Below are 25,512 nucleotides of genomic sequence, written 5' to 3' on the forward strand. Positions count from 1 at the left end.
ATAAAAGAAGCAAACCATGACCAAATACTTCAAAAATGTATGTGCATACGGACTGAGATCATTAAATACTTAATATAAGGGAAATAGACATGTAAGAAAAGTTACATGAACATGTAAATTTGTTAGAAGTATCATGCTTTTATGTTTCACTATAAAATTTTATAATTAAAGTTCTATTTCTTTTTGAGAAGAAGCATTTTAATCACAAGAAAGGGTAATCCTTCAATAAATAAATAAAAAAATCTTAATCTACGTGCCTGAGTCCCAATTTACGTCTTCATGTAGTCTCTCAAATCAATAGTATATTTTGCACAGTGTTTATAACCTTTGTTACCTTGCTCCTGCCCTGTTTTTCTTGGAAACAGGCATCTGATTTGCTGAGGAATTTTCACAAAGCTCACTTGTAATTAAGAGTTCTTTTGGGGTTGGCTAATTGCAGCGCCTGGCTGTGATTAACACCAGATTTAGGGCCAAGGGTAGGGTTTTTTAATCGAAGTCATTGCTAGAGGAGGAGGGGGAGGAACTGGCAGCTTCTATCAGAACAAGTAGAGCAGGATCTGTTCATTGTCAAAATCCAAACTGTTCACAGCTTGTGTTTCTTATAGTGATCATCTCCGAGGTGCAAATAGCGAGGAAATACTTTGTAAAGGTTCAATATAGCAGAATTATTCCCAAGTGCTAGAGGGGAATTTGACTTAAAATAGTCCATACCCAAATTAGGATGTGTTGAAGGAGAAAAATGTTATTGGAATTTGGAGACTAATGGTGTAAAAATGCCTTTTAGGAACGAGAAATGTCTAACAGGCTTGTTCCCTTGGGACATAAACATCTTCATGTTAATTCTCATCAGCTGCTCTCTTAATTATGTGTGAAACTGTATTTTAATGTTGCCAGAACAGATCAGTAGAATAAGAAGCCAAAACACCACATCTTTCCATCTAAAGTAATCATTTGATCTTAGGCAAAATAACCAAGTACTTGGAAATGGGTGCATATGGGAATTGTTCAGTATTATTTGGGGGAAATAACAATTGACCTGGGGTAAGGTTTCCTTGGCTGGCTCAAATACCTTTGGTTTCCTTTGGCTGCTTGGTGTCTTTATCGGTTTAACGAATAGTTACACTAGGGAATTCTTTTTGTCTCTGAAGGAACTTTTGGAAATCTAGACTGTCTAGTCAGCTTTTTATATCAGTTATATAGTATGAAGAATTTCTTTTGCCTTCATACACTAATATCAGCACAGTTTAACTTTGATTCTACTCTATGTAGGCACTGTTGGGTTTTGATTTTTTTTTTCCAGGAAATCTTAATATTTTTTCAAGACTTGCTTTATGTATATTTTGTCTGCCAATTTGTTTTTCACCTTTCAGTTTTTCTGTGTAAACATACTTGTTCACAAATCGTTTTGTCATTTATCTTCAGTTTTCGTTTTGTTTTGTTTTAATTTCTATTTTCTAGGAATCTCCTGTAAAAACAAAACAAAAAAAAAATCCCTTAATGCCATGGTAGAGCTGTTGCATGCTCATCTTAGGATAAGCACTACGCCAAGGGATGTGAAATCCAAGCTTGCGAAACCCGCAGAAGCTGAGTCACAACCATAAAATTGCCTGCAGGCTTCTTGCTCATGCTCAGTGTCAAGCCTAGATTTTCTTACTTTGTGCTTGACACACACACAGGATGATTCAGATTCAAGTGAAGGGTACTGTTAAAAACAAACAAAACCCTGCAGGAAACCATCAAAAAAAAATAACAAATCAAATCTTTTGCTCGATTTTGTCCGTACCTTCATGGGTGGTGTTGGGCAGTTCAGTTTGTGTGCTTGGCAAAGCAGGTTCCTTCAGCCTGTCCAGAAATCAGTGTAGATTCAGGGCCAACAATTGCTGCACTCCAAGTATTTTTGTCATGTATTAGGTCTCTTACAGCTTTTTTGTCTAAATGAGTCAGTAGAGGCCAACCTAGCACGGCAGAATTCCCTTCCCACCTTCTCATTTTCTGAGTCTTTTAGATATCCAGTATACTGTGGGAAAAAAACCTGATTTGGATGTTTTATGGATTTTCCAAGTTCTTATTTACACATGCAAATAAAACTTTATATAGCAGTGATGAATTTCTAAACACCAGATATATAATGGACGCAGTGTATCTTTTTATGGATGAGAAGGCCAGAGCAGGGCTGCAGACCTGCATATTTTGAAAATTAAATACATAATTATTCTAAAAGCTTGTACACCTCTAATTTAAGACAACAAATTGGTCTATTGTTCATAACAGCTTTTTATGGAAATACTGTTTGTCACGTGTTCATAGAGCTTTCACAATTAATGACAGAATGGATGAAAAGTGACTAGTTTCTTTATACAGACCCCCCCTTTTGTTTTTTGTTCTTAAAAAGTAATCTACCTCTTTAAAATTTGTAGTTTAATACTTGTTTGGTGAATTTGTGCCACTTTAACTTTCACTTTCACTATCATTCCCATTTTGTTACATTTCTGTTATGGGGACTTTATGTTGAAATATTGTATAAAGCATTTGTAGCAAGTTTTAAAAAATAAAATATTTAAAATTATTTAAATTGTTTTGGACACTTCAATTGTACTATATGTGATTTACATTTTACATTAATTTCATTTTGTTTTCATTTTGGGTTGTTAATCTTGGAGCATGTTCCTGTATTAAAGTCTGCTGTTAGTTATATTGTTTCTTCTATTGGAGAGTGATATAAAGACTATTCTAATGAAAACATTAAAAATTGCAATTTGACATAAAAGTGGGGTTGTCCTTGCTTTTGAACTCTGTAGCCTTGCTGGAGGGCTGTAAATGCAGGTAAGAATTGAGGGATTTTCCTCCTCCACATGCCATCCATCCTGTGCTGTAAGTCCCAGTTGTAGTTACGAGTCCGTGGTGTTGCAAGTGCTTAATGACCAACTAGAAGGAACTATCACGACACATTTCTAAAACCAATAAAGTAAACTTCTTAAAAACTTTGAGGGAAACTTGCCTTTTGTGTGGAAAGCAGATGTGCCAGGAAAAAAACCAAACAATGTACATCTAGGAGGAGTTAAATGTGCTTGCATCCTTCAGTTGTGTTCCCCTGGTTCAGTGATATGAATTTATACCAATTTAAAGCTCCTGACTTAGCTTGGGGATTTTAGGTTTTAATTGTGGACACAGCTAATAAATTTGAAGTATTTAAATGAAAATTGAATACACTATTTCAACTTCTGTTTTTTTCTGGTTTTCTGATATTAACAGTTTTCTATTTTTATATGCTTTTAACTTGTTAAATAGTTCAATAAAAAAATACATTCAAAGATTTTTTTGACTGTTGAGAATTTTGGAATGTATTCCACCACCAAGATGTGTGTTCAGCCTCCTGCAGTGGATCTGTGTCCATATTAGTGTGGCAGTGGGGTAGAATAATATACCATTGATAAGGCTAAACAGCATTACAACAGTCAATTCCTTCACATGCTCCCTACTAATCCAGTAGTAAGTTACTATTTTATGTAGTTGTCTATTCAAATTAATGCTTCTGTCTGAGTAAAACTGGTGAGAACTCCCAGTTTATTTTTTTTGTGTGGGATGTCATTCCTTGAATGTGTTCCCTCCATAACAACATTTTCTGTGAATTTTAACTGATGGGGAAGATCTGGTGGAATGATGCAGAGGTTTAACATTGTTCATGGAGTGGTTTTGCACTCACTGCAGTTTGGGATTTGCTCCTCCATGGAAGAGTTGAATCCTTAGTCTGCTTACAGCAGCAGTTCCACCAAGGAGGTGGGAGGAAGCCACAGTGAAGGTTTTCAGTCTTGATTAGGTTTTACTGTATTTACGTAAGGGAAAACATTTTTTATATACCCAGTATTATATAAGAAAAAAAGAAACATGAAAATGGCCATGCTAGTTTTGAGATTGCTGAGGATGGGACAGAAACTTTTCATTTCAACAATTCATTGTTTCAAGTCTTTTACAAAGGAAATACCAGTTGGTGTTTGCTTTTGCTGCAGTGTGGGTATTTCAGTGACCTTGTAAGGATTTATTAGCCATGTGTAGCAGTGAAATGATGGTGAGTAAAGCAGCCTCATTCTCTAATATCATGGCAGAAATCCTCTTGCCATTTTATCTGCAGTTTCTCTGCTGTGATGTTAAATCCTGTTGGGTCCTGAGGATGTGCCACACTGAGATGTTCACCTGTTGATCAGGGGAGTGCTGGGTGATTGAGATCTCCAAATGAGAAAGGATCATCAAAGAGTTTCAGTCCTAAATAGATGACTCATCACAAATAGAAATGTGCAGCTTTCATAGTTACTCTTGCTATTGCATCTCATCTGCATAATTGAATTTCTCTGGCTTTTATAGCCGCCTCTGTATGATCTGAAGCAACAATAAAGCTGTAACATTGCCCACAAAGTGCTGACACATCTTGAAATGCATCCAGACAGGCAATGAAAACAATTAAACTTGTCCTGTTTACAGAGACCAAGTGACATGCTGGGCGAGATCAAATGAGTGTCAGTTTAATAAAAACAGTGATGCTGGAGTTGTTGTGGAGATGGGAGATCTGACAGGTTGTGTTTACCTTTTTTTGTTTTCCATTTTCCACTTTGCTGGAAGGCATGGGAACCAGCTTGTGGCAGCAACTGCCTGAGCTGTGTTCAGCCCTAGGTGTTAGAGCCAGTCCAGGGGATGCAGCCAGGCCCCTCCTGCTCCACAAGCTCCTCAGTCCTGGTGGAGGCTGCCCAAGGGGATTGAGGCTCTGGGGTGTTTCTGGCTCTCTGGTTTGTCAGCATTTTCTATTGCAAGACTTATTTAAAATTCTAGTTTGGTTCCTGATGATTTTCTTTGGGGAGATGTCGTAGAGTTTGATGTCTAAATGTTCAATATTGAATGCAAATAGGAATAACATTCGCTTCATTTACTGTGGTTTGTGACTTTATTTCCAAATCTACGGGCTCAGCTCCAGCTTTTTACCAGAGTTGGGTTTAGCCAAGGAGCTGAATTGCTAGAGACAGACAAATTGTTTGTGAATGACCTTAAAAAGAGAACTTAGAAGACTTTATGTACTAATTCTGGCTTTTATTTACTGAATGTGATCTGAGTCACATGATGTTGTAGTTCTGCTCATGATGAAAAAGGAGCTAAACAATAGATTTTGAACAAGAAGTACATGCTGGTTTGGAGCTGAGCTTTTGTGGTAAGTGTGATGAGAGAAGGGTGAACTTCCACATCTATTTCATTAAACTGTAAAAAATAGCAGTTTTTACTGGAAAAAAGGATGTACCTTCCAGTACTTTGCAAGAGGGGTTGGTGAGGAAAATATTTCAGAGCAAGATGCAAATAAAACACTTCAGTAAGGTTTGATATAAATGAACAGTTAATGGTCCATTTACACATCAAATGGTAGTGGAATTGTATGTTATTAAAGAGGGATCTTTTTTCCATGTGTATGAATGAGTTGCTGTTACTTCCTAAGCTTTGGGATCCTTTTTTTAAATTTAAGTAATGTCTTACGATATTTTTTTAACAGAATAAATACCAAGGTAACAGTCTGCAGCAGGAGTTGGTGCCTTTTTGTGCCCATCAGTTATGATCAAGTAAGGGTTAGATGTTTAAAGTGCAGGTAGGTTTTCCTCTGCTGCCTCTGCAGCAATCTCCAACCATTAACCACCAACCCTCTTCCTTAGCGAAGACAAAACCATTGAGTCACCTGCTTTTCACACATCATCACTTTCCATTCTCATTTTACTGCACCTTTACTTAGTTAAGTCTTTAAAGATGGTTTTGGTAGGTCATGCTTTCAGAGCATTCATTGGGAAAAGAGCACTGAAATATTGCTGTCTGTTTTTTTCAGATACGAGGCAGTAAAACTGAAATTCTAAGGGAAGCTTGAGCAGGTATCAGGTTTAATAAAAGGGAGGCTTTTTCTTAAGAGATAGGTAGCTGCTTCATTTTCCTAATTTATTCAGAGTTCAAGTGGTTAGTGAAACAATATTGTAATCAGCAGCATGCACTTTGTTTGTGTATATATATATCTGTTTAATTTTTTAAGACTTCCATGTTTTGTGAGCCAAACAGGGTCTCTGAGTCATGTTTTGGATGACAATACACCCAGAAACTGCCAGAGGGTTGTGAGAAATGCCTTTGGTTATTCAGCAGGTGATGTTCCATTTCTCTGAAGTACAAAGCTCAGTGTTCAGTCATTCAAGGTGGTCTGGCACAGCAGGTGAGCAGCGAAACTGAGACTTTCACCACTCAACGCCCTGTGTCAGTCAAAAAACAAGAGTAACAATCTCATTTCTGGGCCTGTTTCAGCAGAGCCTGCCTTGTTCCCAGCTGAGGGAGCTGGGGGGCTCAGCCTGGAGGATTCTCAGGGGGAACTCCCTGACAGGAGGGGGCAGCCAGGTGGGGAGGGGGCTCTGCTCCAGGGAACAAGCACAGGACAAGAGGAGGTGGCCTCACTGTTCCAAGGGCTGTCCATGGATGTGGAATTCCCATCCTGGAGGTGTCCAGGAAACACCAGGACGTGGCACTCAGTGCTCTGGGCTGGGGGACAGGTTGGACTCAATGGCCTTGGAGGGCTTTTCCAACCTCAGTGAGTCTGATTCCTTCTGCAGTTCAGGCAGTGCTGCTCAGCAAAGTTAAATGCCTGGGGTAAAGTAAATGCAAGGACTTTTTCAGTGAAGTGAATTTGTTGGGTTTCATGCTCAGGGCATCTGAAGGCTCAATCCCACGTACAGCCCATGTGTGCATAGCCCCCAGCCATGACTCACTGGGGGAATTTATGTAGTGTTTCCTTTAGGTGTCGAGATCTCTGCTAAACATTGCAGTGTGGAAGGAGGTGGGAAGATGAAAAATACTGAATTCTTGCATCACTGAGCTGCTTTGAAGAGTTTCACACTCAAACTCCACTGTCACTGGAACTTGAAGTTGCATTCTCCATTCATTATGGCAAATTCAGTCTGCCACTCATCTACATTTTCAAATCAAAAGCACACTTTGTTCTGTGGTATCTTTTTTATGTAATGAGATGTGCAGGACCGAGGGTCCATCCTTGTTCTGCTGCCCTCTAGCAATCCTTTTGAACTCTTTTGGTGTCACCATTTCTGTACAAAGCTAAATAAAATCAACTACAGTGTTCTTTATGTGTGATGAACAAGATTCATAGATACAGACTTATTATCAAATTGCATTGCCTGACATTATAGAAGATGAGTTTGAGTGCTTCTGGTTTTTATCCAAAATTGTTCACCTTTTGACTTGCAAAATGCTCTGTGCCACTTTAAAAGGGCAGGAAGGTAAATTGCTGACATGATGCTGTTCATCTGAATTTATAGGTTTACATCAAGATTTCTTAAGTGACTAAGACTAATCTCTGAGCTCAACTTGAACCTTCAAGGCAACTAATTTTCTCAAGGAGATCAGAAGCTATCTCAGTGCTGAATTCTTTTTCAAGAGGCTTCTTTAGGGTCACCAGTTGCTTTTCAAAATGTAGTTCTATTTAGGTGAAATGGTGTTGATACATCAATTTTTGAGTCCCTAGGTGAGCTGTAGGATTTTTTTTTCAGCTGTTGGTTTGGTGTTCATCACCACAGTTCCTCGTGACCCACAGGAGTGGAGCTGAGCCAGCAGTGAAGAAACTTAAACTGTAGAGCAGTTGTGAAACAAAGCAGTTTTTGGGTTCCTGTGGGGCAGCAATGCTGCTTTAAAGGATTAAGTTCTTTGAAGCACTGTGGCTGGAGAGTGCTGCTAGGTGTCTTCTTGGAAGTCAGGAATGCAGAGGATCTCATTAACAGGTTTTTCCAGTTCAGATTTGTGACAGGCCAGACCATAATATTCACGTTCTGGCCTTTCGTGCTATGCAAAGGAAAGATAAAATCCTGATGTGCTCCAGCTCTTTCCCTGCTTTCTAGAATAAACACATGTAAATCTCCAAATATCCACAGCACAACACATTAAGATCCTTTTTGCTTTCTGCTGCTTCCCCATTTTCCATTCAACGAGTCAGGACTTTTCCATAGAAAAGAGAAACATCCCTTTCAACAAAATTCCATCCATTAATCTTTTTGTCTTGATAAATACTCTGTTTCACTTGAACAGGCAAACAAAGGGGTTTTTTTCCTTGGTGGTTGATGTTTTTTATGTTGTTTTGTGTATTTACTTTCCCATTTAGCAGTATACCCCTGCCAGAGAGTACATTTCAGTCTGGGTAGCAGCACTGTGGAAGTTTCATCTCACTGAGAGCAGAAAGCCCAGAAATAGCATTTATTCATCCCCTGAATCCTCTTGCTTCCCTTCTGGCCTGTAAAATTAGTCAGCCTTCTTCTGCAAAACCAAGAATTTGGGCTTAAACATCCACATTTCTACTTTTTATTCCTAGGCAGTGATTTATGGCAGCTTAGCTATTATTCTTTTGCTTAAGAATAGGAAACACTTGTGAGAATATGTTCTTGGCATGCTTATTGTTAAAGAGAATGTGGAATGTGTGTGTGTCCAAAATTTTGGAGCATATCCTTGGGGTTATTTTAGATTATAGATTATAATCCTTGCAGGGGAAAAAGAACACTTAAATTAAGGTAAAAATGTGAACCTAAATCACCTGAATTTTTACCACATACTGCCATGAATTTATTCACTGAATTTCCCTGGTGGGACTGGCAGCCACCTGTGATCACTTCAGCTTTCATACCCACAAATACCGTGGCTTAGTTTTCTGGGATGTTTTTAGAGAATTAAAGTAGCAACCCAGGAGAATGTTAATTGCAGAAGCGTGGTAGAAGACAAGCTAATTTGAATTAAAAATACCAAATGTATTTTGGGAATGTCTGAGGGAAGGGGGTGTGCCAGGATTTGGCATTTTTCCTACCCTTTGAGTTTGTGTGTGCTGCTCTTGGCAAGGCTCAGGGGCCTGGGAAGGTCCATGGAACTTGGTTTGGACAAACACTTAAGTATTCAGGAGACAATTTAACCTGGAACAGAAATGCAGGTGGTGGAGGAACCTTTGCCTTTGTTCCATCCTCTGCTTTAAGGCTGCAGATTTTCTGAGTAACCTTGCTAAATCCTTTTCCACCTGGCTCCATTCTGAATGTGAAAAACTGGGATTATGGTACTGAGTCACATTACAAAACAGTTTCAGATTTGAGGATGGAAACCTGTAAGAGCTGATATTTAGTGATTTTTTTATTGTAGGGAGTCTCACCAAATTGGGTAATCTACCTCTTCTAGTTTGGGTATGCTCTCAGTTGTGAGAGAGCTTTAGGCCTTGTTGTGTGTAAAAAATATCCTCATTTAACTCCTGGGTTAGCTTTAATTTATTTTAATTTATAGCTGTGTATTTAATTAATAGTTGGTGCATCTACCAAACTCTTTGGTTTAAAAGTCTTTAGTTGACAGAGAAAACCTTGTGCACACAAGTCCTTCCTGCTACCTGGCATTTGGGTTCTTGGCCTTTTTTCCTTACAGGCACAGCATGTTTTCTGATGTTATTCCTTTATTTAATTTATATTTTTTTTGGCTAGAACTGTTCCCTAGCAATGGTTGTGGCAGAGCTGGGGTAGGCTGGGCTGGGCTGTGCACAGGGGTGTGAGGGGCTGGGAACAGCCCTTGGCCCTTCCCTTGGAATCATCCCTCAGCAACATGGCACAGGGAGCCTCAGAATTCCTTTTCTTTGCCTGTCTCCAGTTACCCAGCACTGAGATGGTGAAAGCAGGTGCAAAGTGACAGTGCTAAAAATAACAATTTCAATCACTGCTCCCAGTGCAGCTCCCCTCCCCCTCGGAGACCAGCTCCCCTTGCACACCCAGGAATTGGGCAAAATCATCCCAACATCCCAGCTCTTCTTTAAAATCTCTTAAATGAGAGTTCTCCATCCACTCCAGGCTGATGCTGGGACAGAGGAGGGCTCTGATTCCTGACAGCTTTGACACAGCTGAGGTTTTGAAGCGTGGTTCATTGGGAGCACGATGGAAAGGCAGCAGTAAGAACTCCATAAGGAACTCAACTCCATTTTCTATTTGGGAAAAGATTCCTTTTTTATCTCATTCCTCTAATCCTCAGCATCCAATTAACAAGCCAGCATCTATTAGTTTTAAAGCTTGAGGAAATTAGGGGTGAAAGATTGTAGAATTTCAGAGTACTTTGGGTTTGAAGGGACCTTAAACCATCTCTTTCCACCCCTGCCAAGGGCAGGGACACCTTCCACTGTCCCAGGTTGCTCCAAGCCCTGTCCAGCCTGGCCTTGGACACTTCCAAGGACAGCCACAGCTTCTCTGGGCACCCTGTGCCACCCTCAGGGGAAAGAATTTCTTCCTAATGTCTGATCAGGGTGTGTGTTTGAATATCTAGGTCATATTTTCCCTGATATTTTGTCTCTTTGGATTTGTGGCTTTTAACATTATTTTTTTCTTTAGGTTTCCAATAGGATGTAGAACCTGCCCCACTGCATGCAAGAGCACACAGATGTCATTGATTATAGAAGAATTTTAAGAAGTCATAATTAATATTTTGACAGGAAACATTACTTACATGGAGACATTCTAGACAGAAAGAAACTAAGATTTCCCTCTTCTAGTTATAGTAAAAATGTGAAGCCAAACAAACTAAACTTATTTTGGATATTCTGTTGTTTCCCTTGGTAACAGTCCTTTTATGGAAAAACAAAAGTCTGGCTTTTGTTGACCTCCCCATTACCACTTTCTGGTTCTTCCACACTGGCTGAAGGTTTCAGGATTGAATTAACAAAGGCTGGAATGGATGATTTACATAGAACAATAACAAAACTTCTGGCAGGCAATTTTAACCACCAATTTTAATTTGAAAATAATTGAATTGCTTGCTTTTCAAAATTTCTGTGGTTTTGGTTTTCTGTTGTAATGGAAAGTTTGGAACTTCTTTATGTCTAACTTGCTGTTACATTGTGTGTAAAGACAAACTGAAATCTCCTTTAAAGGGTGTATATTGAACTCTAAAAATAACACAGAGAGAAACCTGGGTTTTAACTTCTTTTAGACATGTTGCTGTGTAAGAAAATGATATTTCAAAAGATGTTCCCTTGGAAGAACATAAGTGGTTGGGTTTGGTGAGAATTTTGAAGAATTTGCCTTGAGAAGGAAGGTATGTAATTACCTATGGGGGTGCACAGGTGTGAGAGAAAGCAGACAAGTTTGTGCATGATAGCAAAAGGTGCTGAATTTAAAAACAAATAGGGGATATTTTGGAATCTTTTAGTGTTATGGAAGTTAACTTGTGTACACATTTGAACTGAGATTGTATGTCTGGAACAGGGCAGAAGCAGTTGGATTTGCCTTGCTTTGAGCCATGTTTTCAGGCTTTCTTCTTGAAATCACAATCAATTGAGGCATAAAATTAAAATTTTGCTGTGAAATCTCTGATTTTCACTTTCCCTTTGGGACTCATAGTTTAAAATGTGAAGTGCAGTAAAGGCTCTGTTGTGTCCTGTATGTTCCTTGTTGAGTCTGTCAGTGCAGCAGTGACAGGAGCGTTCTGCCGGCTTTGACCTGGAGGGAAATGATGTGATACATGTTCTGCTAAAGTAAAATTCCTTTTCCATAAAGATGTATTTTAAAGCCTGCTGTGGACTGTCCTGAGAGAATAGAACATGACTCTCCTGGTTTCTGAAGTAATGTGGGTTTGTCTCTCCTGGTCAGAGGGTCTGGGACATGGGGTGGGAGCCTGGACGCTGCTCTCAGTTGACATTATTTGTTTCCTGCTTAAATAAACTCACAGGGTAAGTTCAGAGCAAGGCAAAAATACCCTCTTGCCTTCACAAGTGGCTCTTGGTACCTGCAGTGTGGGTGGAATGTGGTTTTCTTTTCTCATGATTTACTAAAGCAGCTCTCTGGTTTTGTTTGTGACGGTCCCTGATGCTCTTCTGCCTCTTTGCACAGCTACAGGCTCCGCGTGGCCTCTAGATGTCCTTCCTCCTCCTCGCATAACCCCAGCACCAGGCAGTGCAAGAAATCCAGCTCCACCACATCCCACTTCTTCAAGGAATAGACCCTGGGCATGTCTGACCAAACCAGGTACAGCCACGGGAGGATGCTCAGGGCTCCCTTCTGTGCTCCCAAACCCTTCTGTGTTTCTGTGGGCGAGGAGTGCACGGCGCTTTGGAGATTTGAACCTCAGAAAAGCCAGAGTGCCATTCTCTTGTAACTGGTGCAGTTGTGGTTTGGGGGAAGGCTGAGGGCTGACAACTGGATGAGCCATGAAGAAACTGCATCCCCTTCCATGCTGGAAGTGATTCCAGTGTCCAAGACTGAGGGACCACCGAGATGCCACTGCTGGCTGCTCTGTCTCGTTTCTGGGGTGGAGAGGCTCTAGGATTTATTCCCTTTGGAGCTTTTTGCTAGCAATAATCTCCTCTCAAAATATGTGATGTATTAATTCCAAAAGGGAATTCTCTGCTCATGGGTACTTGCATACTGTGGATCTAAAGGATGTGTGAGGATAGTCAGCCCTTTACCCCTCATGGAAAGTTTAAGGAGAGTTTTGTTCATGATCTTTTAAGACCTGACACGTTGCTCTTCTGGACCCTAGGGAGCTTGTAGATGGTGATAATTTTTGTAAGGATGGCTTTTATCCCTGACTGGGAAGGAGTGGTGTTTTTATGTGATTATAACAGAGGGCCAAGTGCTTTGGGATCTTTTAGGCTGAATGGGTGAACACTGGACAAATATTGACTGTTAAAAAAACCATAGCTGGCAATGTGCATTTTGCTGGCTGCTTTGGTGGCCCACCACAAGCTCAGAGACCAGCATTACAATGCAAATTGCTGTGATAACATGCAAAAACCTCTAAGGGTAGTGGTGAGATAAACTGTGGTGTTAAGCTCTATGTGCTTGGGAAAATAAATGACCCAGCCCCGTGTATTGGTAGGGCTGAGTTGATTTTCTCTTGGTTTAAACAGGACACTGTTTTCTGCTGCTTCATTTCCCCACCATTAACTTGCAGATAATAATCTCCTTTATACTGATCTAACAGCTAAGGAACAAGAGACTTAACACATGTAAAGCTAAAGGTGAGAATGAGTTCAGCAAAATCAAGACACTGCAGCCTGAAGCTTATCCTTTCTTAAAACCATTCAAAAAACAACATTTGAGGGAATAGTTTATAAAATTCTGAGGTTTGCTATCTCCTGAATAATGGGGGTGGTTGCTAATGAATGTTAATATCCCTAGATGTGGCACAGACCTTTAGCTGTGGGAAATCCAAGCAAAATTAAATCATGGGTGTTTCTTCCCTGTACAGTGGTCACTAAATGACTTGTCCTGCTTCCAGCTCCATGGAACATGGATCTGGGACTCCTTAAACTGTTTCTGATTAAATGCAACTCTCTGTGTATTTTCAGGTACCAGAAACTTCTGACTGGAAAAGGTGAGGTGAAGTAATCCTCAAGCATTATCCTCTCCTGCTTTGCTCAGATGAGGTGAGATGGGTTCCTCAGCAGACAATGGACAGTGGTTTCTTCTGCTGGAAGTGATGATGTGCTTCTGTCATTCCCTTCCTTCCAAGGGAGGGAGCACAGAGCAGGCTCCTGCCTTCTCCAGAGAGTGATGAACTGTGGGTGCTGGGGCAGGGTGATCTCGGGGTCCCCCAGTGCATGGAGCCAGCATGGAGAACAGTGTGGAGAAGTGTTCAGGCAGCTGCAGGCAAAGTACCCGTGCTCAGAGGGTGGGTGGGTCTGGATGAGTCTCCTCTTTCTGGGAGAACACAGAGAGTTTAACATACTATGCAATTAAATTCTGAAAAGACTGTTACATCATTTTACTTTCTGCTTTACATCCTAACGGGTAAAGAACTGGGCATCCCACAAAAAAACACTGGAGGGAGTGGGAGGTTTTCCTGAGGTTTCCACATGTGAAGTCTGTGGGTACCCCAGTCTCCTGACTTTGTACCATTAGCTTTAAGGGGCAGATGCTGTTGCTTTTGAAGTGCATCAGGACATGTTTTTTTGAGAAGATCACCCAATTTGGGAAATGCACTGATAGCCCAGTTCCATAAAGGGACTGGCATCCATTTCTCAAAAGCTGCCATAACTTGTGTTGCCAGTCTGGTACTGTTGAGAGTCAGGATTTATTTATTTAGGGACAGTATCAAACACTGGTGTTGCTGTGCAGGATCAGACCAGACTTGTCCTTAAATACAACATTTGTCCTTAAATAGAGCACCTGTGTTTGTGTCTCTAGACATGAGTTTGTTTTCGGGGGTCCTGTCCAGAGGCCATCCATGAGGACATCCAGTAAAGATTAATTCCAGAAACAAACAGGTCAGCTGGTGAAATGCAGTGCAGAAAGGTCTCTCACCTCTTTCCTGCCCCCCAAATGGGGTCAATCACACCCAGGTACATCCTCTGCCAATTCTGGGCAGAACTTCTGCCCAGTTCACCCAGGAGGTGAAGGGTTCCTAATGCCAACACGTGATTTTCCAGGATCCCTGCTAACGTAGCATCCAGGTTTGGAATTTTTTAAGGAGGCCAAAGGGGTTGATTGTCATATTTCCTTCTTGTTTCAGTTAAATGATTCCTGTCCTTGACTTTGCACTCCACACAGATAAGCACAGATCTGTGTATGCACATGTTAAGAAAAAAACAAGTGCCCGGTTGATAACTCCTTCCCACCACCCTGAAAAAGTCAAAAAAAGGATCAATTTTATAGATATATCTTCATATATAGATATAGATATAGATATATATGAAAGATAAAAATATATATGTATGGAATTGCTGAAAACAGTTAATTTTGTATAGTTTTGATGAAAATCAAATTGTTCAAAATGAATAGAAAAGCTTTAAAGAAGAAACACCGTTCACCATAAAAATGCTTTAGGTGCGTGTTGTTTGAGTTGGAAAGAAAAGGTTTTCAGGATCTTGTATTATCTCACTACAGATTTTTTTGGATAAACCCCTCTTGGAGGCTTTCTAAGTGCAATTGTGGTTTGGGGGGAGGCTGAGAGGTTGAGAACTGGATGAGCCATAAAAAGCTGCATCCCCTTCCATGTTGGAAGTGATGCTTCCAGTCCAAGACTGTGACACCACCGAGATGCTCGTGCCATTGCTGGCTGCTCTCTCATTCCTGGGGTGGAGAGTCTCTAGGGTTTGTTCCCTCTGGAGTTGTTTTGCTAGCAATAATCTACTCTTAAAAGAGATGTACTAATTACAAATGAAGGCTGGGATTTTTCCCAGCAGCCTTGGAAGACTGAGAATCTCATTAGTCATTCAAACTAGTTGGAAGTGAGCATCCAGATCTGCTAGGCAGCTTGGTAAATTTTGGTCAAATAGCACAAAAAAATTAAGTTTCCTGGCCTTATGCATATGTGCAAGCAGCTGGTGTGCACACACAGCTCTCTGATCAGTTTGTTTCACTTTGGTTTTGAACGTTACCTTTTTATTTTCTCTCCACATTTTGTCCTTCCTCTCATCATGTAATTTTAGTATGGTAAACCCCTTTCTTTCAAACAGGAATGCTCTTCCTGTGTGTCTGGAGAGCACCTAAATCACTTGAAAAATGCATATACAGTGCTAATAAACCCAATATACTCTGACTTAAAGCACCAGAATTATTGGTGATTGATTGGTTACGATTGATTTTCCCAGTGCAGATTTATAGGTTACCTTGTCAAAGATTACACTTAGTGTATCAATTAGCACTGGTCACTTGAGGATTGCTGCTGAGGAAGAGTTTTCTTGCCATATACCCAAATCCTGCTTTAAACAATCCTCAGACCCACTCAACTTCCAGTCAGATAAATGAAGTAGGGAGTTCTGGCACGGATGCTGCCCAGTTTAGTGCCTTTAAGGCATCCCAGTGAGGTTACCAGAGGTCACTTCTGTGCAATTTATTTTTGCTGCCTTTTTTAGAGTGTTATCAACTATAAAAACTGTCAGACTCAAGGAGAGAAGTGTGTACATTGTTGTGAATAGGAACGTTTTTCCCAGAGAAATTCTGGTTTATCACACAAGCCTTGTAAATATGTATTTACAATTTTAAAAGCACGTCTTTATGTCCCTGGTTGTAAATTCTCTGTTTTTAAAGTTTTATAACATGTGATTCAACCAAGAGACCACAGTGCACAGCTTTTTATTGTAGTGGTCTGTTTGAAGGGTCCATTACAGTCTAAGCTGTAGCTTAAAAATATCCATGCCACCAACAAGAAATAACCCATGGTTACACCAGACTTCATCATTTTTCCTCAGATAAAAAAATGCAGTTTTTCTGGGAGGGTTGGGGAGGTTGGTGGGGAGGGGGGGGTGATTTTTCTTGCAGAAAAAAAAAGAAGCATCAGTTCAAAATGGTGTCGTTTCTCTGAACCAGTGAGGAGATTTCATTCACAATGAATTCAGGAAAAGTATGCCATTTTTTCCCAAGGCAGAATTTCACAGTTTTGCAGCAAATTTTTAACCTCCCCCGTGCCTGCTGATGAAACGTGAAATTTTGCCCTTGACCAATATCACAAGTTCTTGTGAAAATTCAAGGAGAGGGTGGGGAAGAAGCTCAGGTTTTGCATGTAGAATTTGTGAGGATGACACTGGCAGCTCTGCAGTGCTCTCATGGCAATGAGAAGTTTATAAAAAATAAACTGTGTGGAGATGTGGTGGGACCTGGTTTGTGCTTGGCTCCTGAACTGCTCTGGAAGACTGAAAGCTCTGTTGCCTGTCTGCCATGTAAGGGAAAAGAACAACAATAAATTAATGTGGAAAACCGAATTATGGAAATATTTATTGTTATTTCACCCCAAGAAAATGGGGATTGACTGTGGGGGCTCTGAAAGAGTGGAATGGTCTGGGGTTTTCCTGGTGGGTGGTGGGAGGGGAGGAAGGAGATGGAAGTGTTTCCTTGGTCTGACAGGGCACACAGCCAGGGATTCATCCTCCTGACAGCTCCAGCCGAGGTCTGCACGCTTGGAGAAGCAGCACACGAGCCCTTTGCAGTGTGGCCTCTCCATCCAAATCCAAAGCTCCTGCTGAGGTGTGGCAGCACTGTGGAACTTCAAGGCTGCTGTCCTCAGCCTGGAGGGAGATATTCCTGCAGTGGGAGGGTTGTTTTCCTTGCTAGGAGTGGCCCCTGTTTCGCACATCCTGTGCCATCACAGCACATTGAGACATTTTAGGCTTTCTTCAGGGCCCTGGGACTTGGTTCTTTCCATGAAATTCCAAAATGCTTTGGGCTGGAGGGACCTTACAGCTCATCCCATTCTCCCCCTGCCACAGGCACCTTCCACTGTCTCAGGCTGCTCCAAGCCCTGTCCAACCTGGCCTTGGACACTGCCAGGGATCCAGGGGCAGCCACAGCTTTGGGCACCCTGTGCCAGCCCTCCCCACCCTCATTGTAAAAACCTTCTTTAAATCTGCTCTACCCTCCTTCAGCTGAAAACCCTGAAAGGGAATCTCTGAGGGTGATGGGCAGCCATTGTCATGGGTGCATTAATCCAGTCACATTCCTTAAAAACAACAGCAGGTACAATAAATAGGTTTGGGAACAGCTGAATTATATATATTCATATTAATTTCACATAGGCTAAAAATGGCTCTTTTACCCCAGAAAATCTGAAGGTTCCTTATGAATTAAAAATCTGTCTGACAGAGAGAAGCCACTGCTGTCAGTGTCGCCTGTCAGTGCCTGCAGCAGGCTGCCAGGCTGCTCTGGCAGTGCCACAGCCTGTTTGACTTTCAGCAAATGCCACCCAGTTTCAGGTAGGTTTGGAGGGATCCGGTTGTGCTGAGCTGTCATTCTGTCCCTGCCTGAGAACCTTGAGAAATATTCTTTAAATAGCTGCATGCCTCCATTCTTCTGTCTGTGCTGTCACATGAAGCAGCACTAATTACTCCCTTTTTTAAGAGCTGTGGCTTTTTTTGGGTGAAGGCTACATCCAAAAGCAGATGAGGAGGATGGCTCTGTCATGGTGAAGCTGCTGCCTGGAGCTGTTCGGCTCTCTGGCAGGAGGATACAGACAGCTCCACGCTGCTGGATCCCCTCCCAAAGCCCCAGTTAGCCAAGGCAGGGCTGCTCCAGTCCCTGGTGCCAGTGCTGGCTGGAAATGCTGTTCCAAGGCTGTGGGGCATAGAGAGCTGTGTTTGCTCAGGGGTGGAGGACACGAGTCCACCCTGCCTGAGCTGCAGGAGAGCGGCACAAACAGAGCTGCTCATCCAGCGCTGCTGAGGAACATTTCCCTGGGCTGTGAGCAGCAGAGCCTTGGAGCCTTTCCCTTGGCTCACAGCCAGGCAAGGTCAGTGCTCAGGAGCTGCTGCAGGGCTGTGACACACCAGGGATGCTCCAGCCCTGCGGGCACTGACAGATCCTGCGGAGCCTCCTGGAGCCGGGGACATTTCCCGTGGTGAGGGGATGAGCTCAGCTGGAAGTGACAGCAGAGCATGTTCTGCCCTGCTGCTCCTGGACAGCTAAGGATGCTAACTCTGAAATAGAGACCATGGTGCCTGTGGAAATTGCAGGCCACACAGATTTCTCAGTCTTGCCTGAGAAAGTGGCCTGGGAAATCATAAGGAGGAATTAAAACAATCCTCAGAGATAGAAGACAACCTTGCAGGTGCTGTTTGTCTGTTCCTTGTTTTCTTGCAAGTGAAGGTCAAGGGGTGGTGTACCCCACTGGCCAATGATGGTGATGTGTTATTTTACTAACCAATAAGAGTTTCTTTTCATGTATCAGTCTATAAAAAAGATCTGAAGCAATAAACTGAGAGAAATTCTCCTGCTGGACTCCACAAGAGAGTCTGTGTCGTTCTTCTCGCCGTTCCTGATAGAGCGACAGACAACCATCACTTGTTCCCCAGGGAGGGAGAGGAGGGGCACTGCCAGGTGCTGGGGTGGGGACAATTTCAGCCTGGCTACATTTGGTTCATAGCAGGCTTTGCAGCTGCCTTGGAAGGAGAAGGGGCAGTTGTTAAAGAGCAGCTCTGGGCATTTTATCTTAGATGTGAGATGCTAATGCAGGGCCAGCCCCTCTCTTGTACTGCTCTGCTGAGATTTGGGTCACCTTGACTTCAGCAGCACTTTGCAGGGCTGGTTTCCTGTTCATCCTCTTGTCTTTGTGTGCCAGAGTCAGGGGCTGTGAGAAGAGCTGGGTGAGGGATTGTTAACTCCAGGCTTGTCTCCTCACCCAAAATCAGCTCCACTGAAGCTCTGGGGAACAGATTGTGTGGGGACAGGCATTGCATCAGAAAACCTTATTAAAATCACATCTTGCCATCTGCACAATGTATTTACTCGCACATATATTGAATTTTCCTATAGCTGGAGTGCTTAACTGGCAGAACAGACAGACTCCCTGAACTTTTTTCTGGGGTTTCTTTATCCTGTGCAGTGATTCAGGATTATCTGGGGTGTATTGATTCAGGAATGCTTCTTAATTTGACCTTCAAGGGAAATCCTGTCCTAGTAAATTCTGTATCTGAGTTCAGCTTCTCTTTGTGCCCAGCACCAACTGATGAGAGCCCTTTCAGAGCTGGCATTTCTTTTCTACAAGGATATTTATATATTAATTAAGCCATAGTAAGTCTTATTTTTTATAAACTACCCAAAATATTCTCTAAGTAATTTTGATTTTCTTTCTTTCTGCCCCACTTACATAATTTTCTTCTGTGCCTTTCAAACTTTTTATTTTTGGAAAGAATAAAACTCAACCAAACAAAATTGTCTTTCAGCCAAGAGCTGCTGGAGATGTAATCTGAAGGAAGGCAGAAATATGTTTAATTGCTGCCTCTGATGCCAAACCTTAAGTGCTTTGCTTCAAAGTGAGTTCTACAAAACTCCATTTGCCTTGCATGACACAGGCATTAGAAGTGCAGAAACCTTCAGGAGCTGATGTCAGTGGTGTGGTCTGAAGAGGAATAATCACATCCATACATCCCCATGCATCCAGCCAGCGATTCCATCAGCCCTCCCTGTGGCAGTGCTGGCCTGGAAGAAAATGCAAAAATCCTCTGCTGCTATTTTTTCATCACAATCTCTGCCTGGCAGCCAGGTACAATCAGTGAAATGCTGATTTCTGACACAAGAAATGAATTCTCACTTTGCTACCATTCATAGCTGATGACATCTCATTAAGGATAATTTCTGAATGTTCTGAGCCCTCCCCCATTCCCAAATCCTTTGCTACAAAGAACATCGTTGTGAATAACCCCATTTCTCACACAGGGTATTTCTAGAGCTGTGAAGCACCACAGCAATGAAACGTCTGCTCTCGTGATGTAGCGGTTTTAGCCGGGTTTCTTCTCTCCCTTTCATGCATTTTCCTGTGGCACATTGTTCAGTGGGATAATTGGACATGGAAAGGGAGCAGATCTCCACTGAGCTGCACTTCCCAAAGCTCCTGTGTCCTGATGTGACCTGTTCCTGTGCTGCTGCCAGCATGGGCCGGGGGCTGGACGTGCCCAGAGCCTCTCCCTTTGCCTCTGATCATCACTGGGGAGAAAACAAACTGCTACAGCCTCATGAAATGACCTGGGGAGGTCTCTCAGCAGTCATTCCAGGCCAAGGGCCAATAAAGGTGTGTTAGATGGACTTTTCCTGGAATTTGGATTGATGGTAATTCAGCTGTGGTGTTTTTCAGCTGCTCGTGTTGCTGCATCTGGGTAAATCTGCTCCTGAGCAAATCTGGCTCCAGCTCTGGAGCCCTTTGCAGAAAAAGCTCCCCCTCAGTGAGGGGTAGGGGTTTGCTTCCCTCTCCTTTCACCCTCCTCCTGCTCTTCCAGGGCAGGGAATTCACAGATTTCATTCACTGTGTGCAAACACAGCTCCTCTAAACTGAGCTCCAGCATTTTAACAAGGGCCACATTATTCACTTTACTCCTAACACTCAGGGAATTCCTTTTCCCCTAGAAAGAGAAGCTTTGAGTCAGGTTATGTTCTGTTAGGGGTTATTTTCTGTGCAGGGTCAGTTGCTGCAGCTGATGGAGCTCACAATGGCTCCAGCACAACTGGAGGGACCTTCAGGAACCTTGTACTTGCTGAATAGATCCCAGGTTGTTGTGGTAGAGCCCAGAGGAGAAAATCGGGAATTGGATCATGTGTGGGACTCAGCTCAGCAGCACAAGTGTCAGCTGTGAGGAAAATCCAGGTGAGCTGCAGTGAAAATGTCATTTCTTTGGGGCAAAATGTACTGAGCTAAACTGAGCATCCCTTGGAGGGTGTCCAGAGAGAAGGGAAGGCACTGGTGAGCTCCTCTGCTCTGGATCTGCTCCCAGGCTCATCAGTATAACTTTTATAATCTGATTTTTCTCTTCATTCTGCTTCTGTATTTCTTCTGCATTTCTCCTCATTCCTGGATTTCTCAGCTTCTCTGAGCTGAGCTCTTTGGGGATATTCCCTCACAGGGTGTCCTGCTTATCTCAGTTCTCTGGAACTCCAAAGCTCGTTAGGATCTTGTTTCTTGTGTTTATTAGGATGTTATCACAAAACTTGGCAGGTCTTCCCCAGACCCTTCTACACAAGCTCAAATCATCATAACCTGGCTCACTTTGTGTTCTGATGGCACAAAATGGCCCTGAACTACTCAGTTCTTTTATCTTTATACTTATTCTTATCCAATTAACAATAGACACATAAATTATTTTTCTTAATGACCCAATGACCCATCACTTGTGTGCTGCACTGTGGCATTTTCTATCCAATCACCCAAAAACCTCTAGAAGACGAACATGAAGAAGAAATAAGAAGGAAAAGAGACAACAGCCTAAATTCTCCATCTTGTCTTCTATTTTCTAAACTAGTTTAAACTCTAAACTTTAACTTTTTCACCCAGTGACTTATGAAAACTCTCTAATCTCCACACTCACACTTTTAGCTTTTCTATCTAACTTTAACAGTTGTTTTCATGTAACACCATGAAAACATGCCCATAAATTTCCTGTTGTATGGAATTCAGTGTTCTGCTGGATGTCAGAGCCAGGATCAGAGACAAGGGCTCACACTCTGTGTCTCACACTCCAACAGGGAGAGGAGGTGGTGGATGCTGAGCAGGGACACAACTCCCAGAGCAGCCCAAAGAAGCAGGCTGGCTTCCTGGCTTTGTGGTTTTGAGGGATGTGGCTGGATGCAGCAGCAGGGAGCTGTGAGCCGTGCTGTGAGATGGAACCTGGCCTCTCGTGCTGAGTGACCACAGCTCTGGACACGGGGCCCGTGGGGAGCCCCTCTGGAAAAACCTCTGCAAAGCAAAGAGCAAACAGACTTTAACAGCTCCCTCCTATCCCAGAGTGCCCCTCCTGCCTGTGACAAAATCCTCAGCACCTGCAGAGGACAGCTTTGCTAAATTTGGTTTAATTTAATTTAATTATTGGGTTGCTTTGCTGGTTAAGAACTTCCAATGCACTTTCCTAATGCACAGTGGAGTTGGGGAGAAGGGAAAAATACATCTGGGAGCTCATCTGCAACACTAAAACCCCTGATGTCTTGAAGCTGGAAAAAGTTTTGCTAAGGAAATAGAGAAAAAGGATTTTCAGGTAGCCTTTATCATTTTTTTTTTTTTCCCTAAATTTTATTTTAATATTTCAGATCTGGGTGCAGCTCTGCAGTGGATTCTTCAGACCAAACATCTCTGGGAGGATTTCCATGGTCAGAGAGAGCAACAGGCACAATTAGGGAGGAAGAAAACAGCCCCAGGAATATTTACATGAATGTTGAAGGCATATGGACCAAATGGCCCAATTTTTGCTTTCCTCCATGTGATAGAAAAGCTCAAGTTGAATCTCTGGTTTGTGTGAGGGCAGAAATTGTTCCTGTGCCTTTAGTGAAAGAAACATGCAAAGCAGTCTTTGGTTTGTTTGTCTGGGCTCTGCCAGAGATAATCTGAGCCTAAAATCATATTAATCATAGAATCCTAGACTGGTTTAGGGATGCTTTAAAGAGCATCTTGTCCTGCCATGAGCAGGGACATCTCCAACTTCATTGGATTGCTCAGAGCCCCATCCAGCCTGGCCTTGAATGTTCACAGGGATGGGGCAGCCACAGCTTCTTGAGCTTCTTCCAGCTTCTCTTCGTCTCAGTCTGGTCCAGGGCTGCTCCACCCTCACTGTAAATGATTTCTTCCTAAAGTTGCTGCAATTGAGGGAGCAAATACAATAAACGGACCCAGCTGGGTTTTGCGGGCAGCTCCCAGCCCGGTGCTGCCCCAGGATAGACCAGGACACTTCAATTCCCATGCTCGGAATTTTCCAGGTGTCCCTCGGCCCCTCTGTGCCTCCTTTGGCCGCAGGAAGGGGCTGAGATCACGGTCCTGCCTCCCCCTGCTCTGTTTGTACCTGCAGGAGCCTCTCCTGCTCTGCCCTGGGCTTTCTGCTGCTCTAATCTGCCAGTTTCTAATTTCCACCTGGGTCACGCTGTGTTTTCCCAGCCATGCAGTAACCTTTCTTCCCAGCAGACTTCCCAAAAAAAGCTCCGATGACTCAGGGAGGGCAAATCCATGCGGAGCTCCCGGAGTCAGCATCCTTGCATTGGCAGAGGGACTTTTTCAAATAAAGATGAATCAGCGCTGTCAGACTTTGCTGGGAGTTAACTCTTGGCCCCTTTTCCCTGGAAACAGCCCCGGCTGGTGCTCACACTGAAGGAATTCCAGCCACGGTTCCCTGCGGGATGCAGAGCCCCGGGCACCGCGGGCAGGCTCGGGGCAGCTCCCGCATCCTTCCCCCGGCCCTGGAGCATCCCGGCGGGCAGGAGGGGCTCGGGGGAAGGGAGGGGGTTCAGGGGGAAGGGAGGGGGTTCTGGGGAAGGGAGGGGGTTCAGAAGGCAGGGAAGGGGTTCAGAAGGCGGTTCCCTGTTCCCTGCCTGAGCTAGCACCGCCGAGTGGCTGCGGGAGCGCTCCGGGAGCCGCGGCCGTGCAGAGGGAGGAGGCCCGGGCAGGCTCTGCAGAGGGCAGGGGATGTTATTTAACGTGGCTCAGTCTCCTCCCCCTCGCCGCTGTGGCTGGGGGAAGGGGGGAGCGGGCAGCAGGGAAGGGACGAGCGGCGGGGGTGATGCCCAGAGCCCCCCGAGCCCAGCCGGCCCCAGCCGCGGCTGCCTCCGCCTGGAGCCCCCCCTGAGCTCCGGAGGGGCAGCTCGGGCTCCGAGCGCTGGGCAGAGGCGGAGAAGGAGCTTTTCCAGCGCCCAGCATCCCCGCTGCCCTGACAGAGGGGCAGAAGGAGCTTTTCCAGCCCCCAGCATCCCCGGTGCCCTGGCAGAGGGGCAGAAGGAGCTTTTCCAGCGCTCAGCATCCCCGGTGCCCTGGCAGAGGGGCAGAAGGAGCTTTTCCAGCCCCCAGCATCCCCGGTGATCTGGCAGAGGGGCAGAAGGAGCTTTTCCAGCGCTCAGCATCCCCGGTGCCGTGGCAGAGGAGGAGAAGGAGCTTTTCCAGCCCCCAGCATCCCCGGTGCCCTGGCAGAGGGGCAGAAGGAGCTTTTCCAGCCCTCGGCATCCCCGGTGCCCTGGCAGAGGAGGAGAAGGAGCTTTTCCAGCCCCCAGCATCCCCGGTGCCCTGGCAGAAGGGGAGAAGGAGCTTTTCCAGCCCGCAGCATCCCCGGTGCCCTGGCAGAGGGGCAGAAGGAGCTTTTCCAGCCCTCGGCATCCCCGGTGCCCTGGCAGAGGGGCAGAAGGAGCTTTTCCAGCCCCCAGCATCCCCGGTGCCCTGGCAGAGGGGCAGAAGGAGCTTTTCCAGCCCCCAGCATCCCCGGTGCCCTGGCAGAGGAGGAGAAGGAGCTTTTCCAGCCCCCAGCATCCCCGGTGCCCTGGCAGAGGAGGAGAAGGAGCTTTTCCAGCGCTCAGCATCCCCGGTGCCCTGGCAGAGGGGGAGAAGGAGCTTTTCCAGCCCCCAGCATCCCCGGTGCCCTGGCAGAGGCAGAGAAGGAGCTTTTCCAGCCCCCGGCATCCCCGGTGCCCTGGCAGAAGGGGAGAAGGAGCTTTTCCAGCCCGCAGCATCCCCGGTGCCCTGGCAGAGGAGGAGAAGGAGCTTTTCCAGCGCTCAGCATCCCCGGTGCCCTGGCAGAGGGGGAGAAGGAGCTTTTCCAGCCCGCAGCATCCCCGGTGCCCTGGCAGAAGGGGAGAAGGAGCTTTTCCAGCCCGCAGCATCCCCGGTGCCCTGGCAGAGGGGGAGAAGGAGCTTTTCCAGCGCTCAGCATCCCCGGTGCCCTGGCAGAGGCGGAGGCTCCGCATCTGGGGAAGCTCCCGGGGAGATGAGCCCGGGCTCTCGGACAAGGGAGCAGCCGGGTTTGGACACCTCTGGAGAAGAAAAGAGCCCCGTGGCTTTGCTGTGAGCACGGCAGACACCTCCCAAGGGGCCGATCCCAGCAGTGCCTGCTGCTAATCCTGCCTGAAGCCGCTGGAGCTGCCCAGGACCCACGGGAACCTCCTTTGGGTTTCTCAGTGAAAACACCGATGGTATCAAACGCGTTCCATCATCCTCTCCCTTGAGAAGAGCGAAAAGAGCAGCCTGGCACCTCGGGAAGAGGCAGCAGCATCCCTCCCTGGCTGTCTCCCGGGGATCCGGGGGGGACAGGAGGGGTCGGAGCTGGGGGCTCTG

At 44.5% G+C, this 25,512-nt stretch overlaps 1 protein-coding gene across 3 annotated transcripts in view; it reads left to right on the forward strand.

Annotated features, from left to right (window-relative positions):
* Nucleotides 1-13,772, forward strand: part of PRDM2 (PR/SET domain 2) — a 63,982-nt gene extending 50,210 nt beyond the window's left edge. For 2 of the 3 annotated variants that reach the window (XM_086860914.1, XM_086860916.1), the window contains 2 exons: nt 11,904-12,038; nt 13,364-13,772. In XM_086860914.1, coding sequence (XP_086717040.1) covers nt 11,904-12,012 — 109 coding nt within the window. In that variant the 3' untranslated portion in view covers nt 12,013-12,038; nt 13,364-13,772. Of the gene's footprint in view, nt 1-1,458; nt 2,982-11,903; nt 12,039-13,363 lie in introns of those variants that run through there. The other variant, XM_086860915.1, reaches the window with a different exon arrangement.
* The last annotated feature ends 11,740 nt before the right edge of the window (nt 13,773-25,512 follow it).

The sequence above is a fragment of the Cyanistes caeruleus genome, chromosome 22 (genome assembly GCF_971803275.1).
Source record: "Cyanistes caeruleus chromosome 22, bCyaCae1.hap1.1, whole genome shotgun sequence".
Taxonomy (NCBI): domain Eukaryota; kingdom Metazoa; phylum Chordata; class Aves; order Passeriformes; family Paridae; genus Cyanistes; species Cyanistes caeruleus.